The following is a 10,786-nucleotide window of genomic DNA, read 5'->3' on the forward strand; positions in this document are numbered from 1 at the left end:
TAGTTATTCCAGTTGCTGAGGGCCACTAGATCTAGATCAGGGGCGGGGTCATATGAGCCTGTTAAAGGGGCCACAGCCAATCACCAGGGAAGGGACGGTCCGAATCTATTCCAAAACACAGAATCTGGCAGGAAAAGGATCCCTAAGGTGTGACATATGAACAACAATGTTACATAGAACGTCAGATCGCACTTCATGGTTCATGTCCTTACCGTACTTACCATGGGCTGCTGAGGGGCCAGTGCTTGCATACCGAGCCCGGGGGGCTGCCCTTGTGTCTGCGCTTGTGGCACGGATGCTACTTGCTGAGGTGGTGGCTGTGGCGGAGCCTGCGGCTGTGGAGGTGCTTGTTGTTGCTGCTGCTGTTGTTGCTGCTGCTGCTGTTGCTGCTGTTGTTGTTGTTGTTGTTGTTGTTGCTGTTGTTGTTGTTGCTGCTGCTGCTGTTGTTGCTGCTGCTGTTGTTGCTGCTGCTGCTGCTGCTGTTGCTGCTGGAAAAGGAGAATGCGCTCAGCACGGGAGCCCGGCGTTCCCTTTCCCACCACACCGACCATTGACTCGCTTACCCGTAACATCTGCTGCTGCCTCAGATACTGCTGCTGCTGCTGCTGCTGTTCTGGTAACATCTGAGTGGGCCGTACCGCAGCTTGTACTGTCTGCGCGGTCATGTGACCCATCCCGGACATCATGCTGGCCTGCGGCATCTGTTGGTGCTGGAATCTGAAGGAACATGGAGAGGAGATCACACGCAGTTGGCTTTGCTGTGGCGGATTCGCACGTTCAGAAGCGGCACCCGCGCACTTACCTCTGTCCGGTCTGCGGGTTGTGGGCGTAACCCGACGCTTGTTGGTGGACATAGCCGCTCGGCCGCTGCTGCATCTGACGCACGGGGTCCAGGAGGGTTCCGCCTGAAGGCGGGAGGGAACCGCCGTACGATTGGGCGCCGTAAGCAGGCGGCACCAGACCGCCACCCTGAGATGGAGGAGGGTGCTGCTGCATGGCCACGTGGGAAGTGTATGTTGTATAACCCTAGACAGAGGACAGACATCAAAACTTGTACAAAGTCACATAGAAAAGACGCAAATCAATGCAGTTCGGGATCCATAAATGTCTGGCCCCTTGCCTGTACAGCAGGGCTCAGACAGAGGTGAGCTGCATGCAAATGTAATGACAAGGCTGATAGATAAAAAGCAGAGTGATGAGCTCATCAGTCTTCTGCTGCTCCTTTACTGCCCAGTCACAGGTTGGGGGTGGAGAGACAGGACCCCACTGTACAACCTATAAGTGGTGTCATCCACCCGGCTGTTGCTTTGCGGTAGAGCTTTATAAATCTCAGGACTGGATAGACAGAATGTGTGTTTAGTCGCCTGCCTGGAGTTCAACTTTAATCAACTGACGCGATCCAGGAGTGCGAATGATTAATGAACGACTACACCACGTACCTGGGAGGGCGTCATAGAGCCGTACGGAGCTGTGGGCGTCATCTGTCGGACAGGCTGGCCCATCATTCCCTGCGTCTGCTTAGGAAGGAAAGAAGGGATAATAAATGCAGAATATACACACACATATATACAGAGACACGCACAGAGACACGCACGCACACACACACACACAGAGACACACACACACACACACACACACACACACAGACACGCACACACACACACACACACACAGAGACACGCACACACACACACACAGACACACACAGAGACACGCACACACACACACACAGAGACACACACACAGAGACACGCACACAGAGACACACACACACACACACACAGAGACACGCACACACACACACACAGAGACACACACACAGACACACACACACACAGACACACACACACACACACACACACACAGAGACACGCACACACACACACACAGAGACACACACACAGACACACACACACACAGACACACACACACACACACACACACACAGAGACACGCACACACACACACACAGAGACACACACACAGACACACACACACACAGACACACACACACACACACACACACACAGAGACACACACACACACAGTGACACACACACACACACACACACAGAGACACACACACACGCACACATATACATTGGCCGAACTGCCATCAACTCTTCTGTACAGCAGCCTTAAAGACCATTTATCAGACAGGTATAAAAAGTTTCTACTGCTCTCCGTGACCCAGTTGGGGAGATTTCATCCCATTTCCTGTCCCTATGACAAATGAACAGGAAATGAGGGGAGTGGTTGTCACCGGAACATGAAGACACAGAACCGTAACAACAACCAACCTTCACAATTTAATTAAAAAAATGTTTAGTGGCAGTCTGGTGGAGAGGTTTCCTATCACTTCCTGTCCTGGCAGGAAGGGAGGACGCGGAGAAGGCAGGAAGAGAGGACGCGGAGAAGGCAGGAAGAGAGGACGCGGAGAAGGCAGGAAGAGAGGACGCGGAGAAGGCAGGAAGAGAGGACGCGGAGAAGGCAGGAAGAGAGGACGCGGAGAAGGCAGGAAGAGAGGACGCGGAGAAGGCAGGAAGAGAGGACGCGGAGAAGGCAGGAATAAAGGACGCGGAGAAGGCAGGAAGAGAGGACGCGGAGAAGGCAGGAAGAGAGGACGTGGAGAAGGCAGGAAGAGAGGACGCGGAGAAGGGGGAGTCCCTTCCCCCTCACCATTGTTAAAAAATAAAATTGGCCGGGTTGAGTTTTAAACCAGAAAAGTAACCTCAGAGCCCAGCAGGAGACGAGGAATTTGACGGTCCAGGAAGTGTGTCGTATGACTAGGATATCCCGGGCATTGGAGGCAGGGGAGTATGAAGTGTCTTCTGTACGGGGAATGCAGCGTGTGCCCAGAGACCGGGGGGCTCCCACTGCGAGTTTCTACACACGGGCCGCGCATACTTACCAGCTTGGCCTGCAGGTGCTGCCTCAGTAGCTGTCCTTGAGGGATCGGAGGCTGCTGCTGCTGCTGCTGCTGCTGCTGCCGGTACAACATGGGCTTATAGGATTCAATCATCCCTCCTACGCCTGGTGGTACACCTCCATAGGGAGGCCGAGTCGGGACCACCTTCACCATATTCATCCGAGGCGGTCGGTATGTATCCAGCCGGGGACCACCTGAGTGCGGGAACGGAAGGAGTGAAGATGGCAGCAAAATATAAAACATCATCGGGTTGTAAAGTGAAGAGCGAAGAACGGTCTCATGATGGGTGACGCGCGCTGTACTCACCGGGCGGCAGGGGCTGGTTCTGGGCATACACACTCTGTGCTCCATATGGAAGGCGTGACATGGTGGGCGCCCCTTGCTGATGCAGCAGGTCGGTGGGAACTCCCATCTGATACGGGATGGGACGTCCTGCGCCGAGTCCGAAATCCTGAGTGGAAGACGACATCCGATGTCAGCAAAGCAAAAGATAATAAAATAACCTGACAGGGTTATGCTGCCGCCTACAGGAGGATCAATACACCGATATGTAGAAAAACTGTAGGCCAGTCCAGGATAGCACCTCCGCCTCCCAGCATGCCTCAGTGTGTAGCCAAGCCGTACCAAGAGCATGATCAGAAACAGAGGGGTGCGACCCGTGTCCCTCAATGGACTCCAACAAAAGGATCTTACAGCGAGTACAAAATCCTATCTCCTTTCTCATCCATTGAGAGGCACAGGAAGTCCTTAAAGGAGAACTATGAGGGGGGGATGAGACTGAGAGAACACATACCGGCGTTCGCTCACTTCTCGATCCTGTCACGGCTCTCTGCCGTGACAGGGGAGCAACTGGATTGCCCCCTCCCCGCTCTGCCAGCGCTGACTGGCGGAACAGACGGGGGAGGGGGCGGGTACAGCCTCTAGATAGGCAGAGCCAGCTGTCACTCACGCAGCTGGGCGGACCCCGGCACAATTGTCGGGATCCGGCTGCGGCGTCTCAGTATACCGCGAGCTGCAGCTCTATATATACTGAGCCTAGGGTGACGGGAGGACGCTAGTTTGTGTCCTCCCGTTACCCTGAGGAGAACTATGGGGGAAAGCCCTGACCTCAGATTTCTCCTTTAACAGGCCCATGAAAACATACTGGGGAGAACTGGGGAGCGCTGCACCCCGAAGCTCAATGCAACATCCATTCTAGCAGGGTGAGGGTGCTCCACCCCCGAGGATGACCATGACAGATCGCTGCCATGCAAAAGACCGGTCTCCATGCAACGAGGTAGAGAAGAGTCTGGATTGAACGTAATTGACGTAGTGTTGGCAAAACAACAGAATTATAATTCCTGAACACAGCGGACGATGAGAAGACCTCCATCCTCCTAGGAGACTAGCAAAAACCTGATGCATGCTGGGAGTAGGAGGGATCATCAGTTTGTTTGCCAGTGTCCAGTCCTCCTGTAGGTGGCAGCATAACCCTGAAGACCCGCCGAGTCTCTCGCTGTATAAGACGTACAGAAGAAGAGACCCTCGAGAATTACCTCGCCCTTGTTTGCTGCCGCTCGGCTTTTCTTTTTCTTGCTCGGCTTTTTGCGGTCTTCGTTGCCGCCGGTGCAGCCCGTTGCACTTTTCTCCACCTTCAGCGGCTCGCTCAGTTTCTTGTCTGGCTCGCTGCTTGTGGGGGTGGGCGGCTCCTCGTCCTCCGGCGGGAGGGAGAGGGGCTCCAGGTAGTAGGTGCGCGCCTTCGGCTTGAGGTGAGTGTGGTACAGAAGTAAACGTTGCTGCTCCTCCAACCGAGACACGCGCCTGTCCACGCGCACCGTCCCAAACCAGCCCCAGGACAGAGGAGCCGACTGCTTCAATCCTTCAAACAGGTCCCAAGGGGAAATCTTTTGCTTGGTGGAGACTTGAAGCCCCTGAAAATGATGACAGATAAAAAACAAAATGACATAGTGTGGTGTACGGTACGAAGACTGAACTCCAGGAAAACAGCTACATGCAGATATGGCAGCCAATATACCCACCAAAGGTGTATTCCTGCCCAGACCCTCCTCAGATTTACACTGCTCTACCACATAGTGGAACCAGATAGTGCCCTGACTCTCTCTGCCACATGCAAGTAGCACTTACAGGTCTTCCCCCCTTCCCCCCTATATATGACTGAACAGGACTCCTCTCTTTGTCCTCCTATCAGCATGCCCCTTGACATGAGCACAACCCCTAATGCTGTTCCTCCCTCCCCCATCCTGAGCTCTGCTGTCCAGGGACTGCAAGTCAAATTCATGTACTTACGCGGCTTTCATTTACAAAAAAACATTTATATAATGAAGTGTTATTGAATATTGAGCTGCACGAGTCCGTCTCTGACGGCTGCCTGGAATTCAGCTTTAAACTGGCAGGAAGTACAACCCCTGAACCGAGCTGACACAGGAAGTCATAGAGGTTCCTGGTCACATGACACTCACCTCTTTCTTGAAGATGGAGTCAAAGCCGGCAATCTTGTTTCCTTTGGTGTCGATCAGAGATCCCTGCGGCTCACATGTGATCACGTCTCTCATCTGCTTTGGTAGCGGCAACAACTGGCGCACTTTCTCCAGACTTTCCGACTGCCGGTCCCCCAACTCCTTCTAAAGGGAGAGCGCGACAAATGGCATAGGGTGCAACGCAGGAAGGCGAGAGAGAGAGAGGGGGAGAGGAGGAGAGAGGGGGGGGGTGAGGAATGAAGGAGGGAGAAGATGAGAGGGGGAGAGAGAGAGGAAGGAGGGAGTAGATGAGAGGGGGAGAGAGAGAGGAAGGAGGGAGTAGATGAGAGGGGGAGAGAGAGAGGAAGGAGGGAGTAGATGAGAGGGGGAGAGAGAGAGGAAGGAGGGAGTAGATGAGAGGGGGAGAGAGAGAGGAAGGAGGGAGTAGATGAGAGGGGGAGAGAGAGAGGAAGGAGGGAGTAGATGAGAGGGGGAGAGAGAGAGGAAGGAGGGAGTAGATGAGAGGGGGAGAGAGAGAGGAAGGAGGGAGTAGATGAGAGGGGGAGAGAGAGAGGAAGGAGGGAGTAGATGAGAGGGGGAGAGAGAGAGGAAGGAGGGAGTAGATGAGAGGGGGAGAGAGAGAGGAAGGAGGGAGTAGATGAGAGGGGGAGAGAGAGAGGAAGGAGGGAGTAGATGAGAGGGGGAGAGAGAGAGGAAGGAGGGAGTAGATGAGAGGGGGAGAGAGAGAGGAAGGAGGGAGTAGATGAGAGGGGGAGAGAGAGAGGAAGGAGGGAGTAGATGAGAGGGGGAGAGAGAGAGGAAGGAGGGAGTAGATGAGAGGGGGAGAGAGAGGAAGGAGGGAGAAGATGAGAGGGGGAGACACAAAATGGTGCAGATTACCCGAAGCTTCTTCACCAGGTTCATGTACGCTCTCTTGTTCTCCTCCATGCTGCCCTGGGAAATGCTGGACATATCAGCCGCCAGGGTCCCATTGATCAGCACACTCAGCATGTCCAGCACTGTGGTGAAGAGCTCGCTGTAAGGAAAGAAATGGGGATGGATACGGATTGTATGTGTTACTGCGATTGTTACATTGTGGGAATTGAGATACAGCGATAGGTTCCTGCGCCCCTCGACTCATCCTCCTCCTTCATTACAGCCCATTGGGAGAAGCACGTAGGGGGCGGGGTCAAGTCTGACGGGGAGTGTCTATCTGACATCAATAAAGCTTGTGGCAGCAAAGTACAGAAGAGTGCTGCTTGTGTGTATGGGGGAGTGGCAAGGGGAAGCCATTGACACCCCGTATTGATGGTCATTGGGTCAAACAAGCTCATGTACGTGTGGAGCTCAGGGGGCCACAAACTATTGGTCATATAATGCATGCTACACCTAGGCACACAGGGTGGGGACATCGGAGATCACTCAACAAACAAGGGACATTACTTGTTAGATTGCATGTCCACAGTGCCGCTGCTGATGATATCCAGAAGTAGTACGGCCCATTCGGTGGTCTGCTGGGTGCTCCGCTGGACGGTGTCAAACATGCCCCCCACCTGGAGATAAAAGAGGAACGTTATAAAGACCCAAAACCAGCAGAAATGCTCCGAGCCGTACGCACAGCAACATAATGAGGGGCGACGGATATTACACGTATGAGAAAGTAATGAGACGACTCACCAGGTTCAGCCGGAGCTTCAACACTTCATGCAGCAGCTGCGGGGTCTTACAGTCATCCTGATATTGGTCTTCTCGCCAGTTACTGACAATCTGACAAACAGACAATTACAATGCGTGACGCGCCGCCATACTGGAGACTTCATGTGTTCTATACGTGTGTGGACACGCGACCATCTATTAGGAGCTTGTTGGACATCCCATTCCAATGCCAGGGCCACTAATATGGAGTCGCGCTCCTCCAGGGCCAGTATTATGGAGTTGCGCTCCTCCAGGGCCAGTATTATGGAGTTGCGCTCCTCCAGGGCCAGTATTATGGAGTTGCGCTCCTCCAGGGCCAGTATTATGGAGTTGCGCTCCTCCAGGGCCAGTATTATGGAGTTGCGCTCCTCCAGGGCCAGTATTATGGAGTTGCGCTCCTCCAGGGCCAGTATTATGGAGTTGCGCTCCTCCAGGGCCAGTATTATGGAGTTGCGCTCCTCCAGGGCCAGTATTATGGAGTTGCGCTCCTCCAGGGCCAGTATTATGGAGTTGCGCTCCTCCAGGGCCAGTATTATGGAGTTGCGCTCCTCCAGGGCCAGTATTATGGAGTTGCGCTCCTCCAGGGCCAGTATTATGGAGTTGCGCTCCTCCAGGGCCAGTATTATGGAGTTGCGCTCCTCCAGGGCCAGTATTATGGAGTTGCGCTCCTCCAGGGCCAGTATTATGGAGTTGCGCTCCTCCAGGGCCAGTATTATGGAGTTGCGCTCCTCCAGGGCCAGTATTATGGAGTTGCGCTCCTCCAGGGCCAGTATTATGGAGTTGCGCTCCTCCAGGGCCAGTATTATGGAGTTGCGCTCCTCCAGGGCCAGTATTATGGAGTTGCGCTCCTCCAGGGCCAGTATTATGGAGTTGCGCTCCTCCAGGGCCAGTATTATGGAGTTGCGCTCCTCCAGGGCCAGTATTATGGAGTTGCGCTCCTCCAGGGCCAGTATTATGGAGTTGCGCTCCTCCAGGGCCAGTATTATGGAGTTGCGCTCCTCCAGGGCCAGTATTATGGAGTTGCGCTCCTCCAGGGCCAGTATTATGGAGTTGCGCTCCTCCAGGGCCAGTATTATGGAGTTGCGCTCCTCCAGGGCCAGTATTATGGAGTTGCGCTCCTCCAGGGCCAGTATTATGGAGTTGCGCTCCTCCAGGGCCAGTATTATGGAGTTGCGCTCCTCCAGGGCCAGTATTATGGAGTTGCGCTCCTCCAGGGCCAGTATTATGGAGTTGCGCTCCTCCAGGGCCAGTATTATGGAGTTGCGCTCCTCCAGGGCCAGTATTATGGAGTTGCGCTCCTCCAGGGCCAGTATTATGGAGTTGCGCTCCTCCAGGGCCAGTATTATGGAGTTGCGCTCCTCCAGGGCCAGTATTATGGAGTTGCGCTCCTCCAGGGCCAGTATTATGGAGTTGCGCTCCTCCAGGGCCAGTATTATGGAGTTGCGCTCCTCCAGGGCCAGTATTATGGAGTTGCGCTCCTCCAGGGCCAGTATTATGGAGTTGCGCTCCTCCAGGGCCAGTATTATGGAGTTGCGCCCCTCCATGGCCAGTAATAGGGAGTCGCGCCCCCCCATGGCCAGTTATATGGAGTCGCGCCCCTCCATGGCCAGTAATATGGAATTGCCCGCCCCCCCATTGCCAGTTATATGGAGTTGCGCCCATTAGTGACTGCTCGGGTAGCTCAGTCATTATATGAAGATAGAAAAGTCACGGGGTCTGGGGGTTGGAGGAAGGAGACACAAGCTGTACACATCACTCTGGCACACATTGTGCTGCAGGAACCGGGTGACATTTTCCTGTCCCCTCCCCCCCCTTACAGACAATCCCCTGCGCCTGCCGTCTATAAGCCCTCGTTCACACCGGAACGTTTTGTAGCGCGTTCTACGCTCGGCGAACGCTCTACAAAACGCTCAAACATCTAAATCCCATTGTAGTCAATGGGCTCGTTCCCACCTCGGCGGATTTCCGCCCGTCCCTAACGCGCTACAAAACGGCCCACGCCTGAAAAGGTACAGGTACTACTTTGGGCCGTTTTGTTGCGCGTTTCCATTGGGATACAGCCAAGTAGCCTTCGGAAACGCGCGTTTGTCGCGCGACTTGACGCGCATATGCAATACGCCTGGGTGTGAACGAGACCTTAGGGCTGACTGCAAGCAGGAGACAAACGGTGACTTCCCGTGATGGTTGGCCTGTATGTCTAATCTATTTATCTGTTAGGTGACATGGGGTGTAATGGGGTCATTGCAGCAAAATGAGTTCAAATCAAAAAGCTGGGTCGGTAGAATCCATGGCCGTGTATAAAACCCGGTCCGGGATCCACAGGGGGGGCTCCAAAGGAACACTGGAAGCAATGTCAAGACTCCCGCAGGTACTTTCAGGCCGCACAAGCTGGCAGAACTGTGATCTGAGACGAGGGTCGGGGTCCCGTTAACCCTAAAATCTAACCCAACCTCCCAAAATAAGACTGAACTGAACCTTTACAGATATACAAGCCCCCTACCCCCCCCCCCGCTCTGACATTGGGGGGCACTTACCTGCTGTACTTGAGCATGAAGAGATGCCAGCAGCCCCTCCCTCTGCTCATCTTGTCCCTTTAAACAAGTCAGTACCAGAGACAGAAATGGTTGCTGGCTGAGCAAAGACATGCTGGAAAGAGAAATAAAATATCAATTTGTAGGTGAAAAAAAAGATCCATTGACGTGAAATTGAAACTTCTGCACCCCAAAACTTCCGGAATTGTTCAAGGAGAACTATGGGGGGAGGATGATCTCCTCTCATCCTCATAGTTGGAGCCGACCTGTGACAATGAGACTGTCACAGGTCGGCTCAGTAGATCGGGAGGTGAGAGAACACATACCGGCGTTCGCTCACTTCTCGATCCTGTGCCGGCAGAGAGCCGTGACAGGGGAGTGACTGGATTCCCCCCTCCGATCCTCCAGCGCTGACTGGCGGAACGGACGGGGGAGGGGGGCGGGTACAGCTGTCAATCATGCAGCTGGGTGGATCTCTACAGTAATTGTCAGGATCTGTCCCGGCTGCGGCGTCTCAGTATACCGCGAGCTGTAGCTCCCTATATACTGAGCTTAGGGTGACGGGAGGACGCTAGTTTGTGTCCTCCCGTGACCCTGAGGAGAACTATGGGGAAAAGCCCTGACCTTGTAGTTTTCCTTTCAGTAATATAACACAAGAAGCCGAGCGTGCAAATAAAAGAGCTCAATGCTTCCTATTCACTGCAATGCTGTGCAAAGTGCCTGGAACTGCCCATCCGGGGCCCCCATTCACAGATCGCAGTGATTGGCCCCTGATCTGCCTTCCTTTCCTCAGGGCCCAATCAGCATTAAGCCGGTACAGCAGCGGGTTCATTTCTTGCTTCTTCGCCAGCCATTCACATATGTGGCATGGTGGCATGAGGACGACACATGTACACTTGCAGCCGGAGGGGAAATGGTTAAAACGCATCCCCCCCACATGTGAGCATATTAATCAGAAGCCAACGTTCGGGTGAATAAAACGTCTCACCTCTTCTGCTTCTGGCGGTCCCGCTCCTTGCGTGAAGACGAGCCGAGGTGTTGTCCTTTTTCCAGCTCCTCACCGGCCGCCTTCAGCACGTGGCCTTGGACGGATGTGGGCAGCTTGGCAATCAGAGGGGCCACCAGCCACACTCCGGACCTCTCCAATGCACTGAACAGAAGAGAAGACTTGTGAA

General features: G+C 54.0%; 1 protein-coding gene across 1 annotated transcript in view; it reads right to left on the bottom strand.

Annotated features, from left to right (window-relative positions):
* LOC108801613 (mediator of RNA polymerase II transcription subunit 12-like) overlaps nucleotides 1–10,786 on the bottom strand; it is a 22,199-nt gene that overhangs the window by 4,011 nt on the left and 7,402 nt on the right. Inside the window, exons 6-18 of the mRNA XM_018573504.1 lie at nucleotides 10,600–10,778; nucleotides 9,615–9,726; nucleotides 7,063–7,152; nucleotides 6,829–6,938; nucleotides 6,286–6,421; nucleotides 5,389–5,550; nucleotides 4,465–4,839; nucleotides 3,236–3,380; nucleotides 2,912–3,123; nucleotides 1,440–1,514; nucleotides 803–1,026; nucleotides 564–717; nucleotides 303–488 (exon numbers count right to left, since the gene is read on the bottom strand). Coding sequence (XP_018429006.1) covers nucleotides 303–488; nucleotides 564–717; nucleotides 803–1,026; nucleotides 1,440–1,514; nucleotides 2,912–3,123; nucleotides 3,236–3,380; nucleotides 4,465–4,839; nucleotides 5,389–5,550; nucleotides 6,286–6,421; nucleotides 6,829–6,938; nucleotides 7,063–7,152; nucleotides 9,615–9,726; nucleotides 10,600–10,778 — 2,160 coding nt within the window. The remainder of the gene's footprint in view (nucleotides 1–302; nucleotides 489–563; nucleotides 718–802; nucleotides 1,027–1,439; nucleotides 1,515–2,911; nucleotides 3,124–3,235; nucleotides 3,381–4,464; nucleotides 4,840–5,388; nucleotides 5,551–6,285; nucleotides 6,422–6,828; nucleotides 6,939–7,062; nucleotides 7,153–9,614; nucleotides 9,727–10,599; nucleotides 10,779–10,786) is intronic.

This window comes from Nanorana parkeri, unplaced genomic scaffold (genome assembly GCF_000935625.1).
Source record: "Nanorana parkeri isolate BGI_ZX_2015 unplaced genomic scaffold, ASM93562v1 scaffold2406, whole genome shotgun sequence".
In the NCBI taxonomy this organism is placed as follows: domain Eukaryota; kingdom Metazoa; phylum Chordata; class Amphibia; order Anura; family Dicroglossidae; genus Nanorana; species Nanorana parkeri.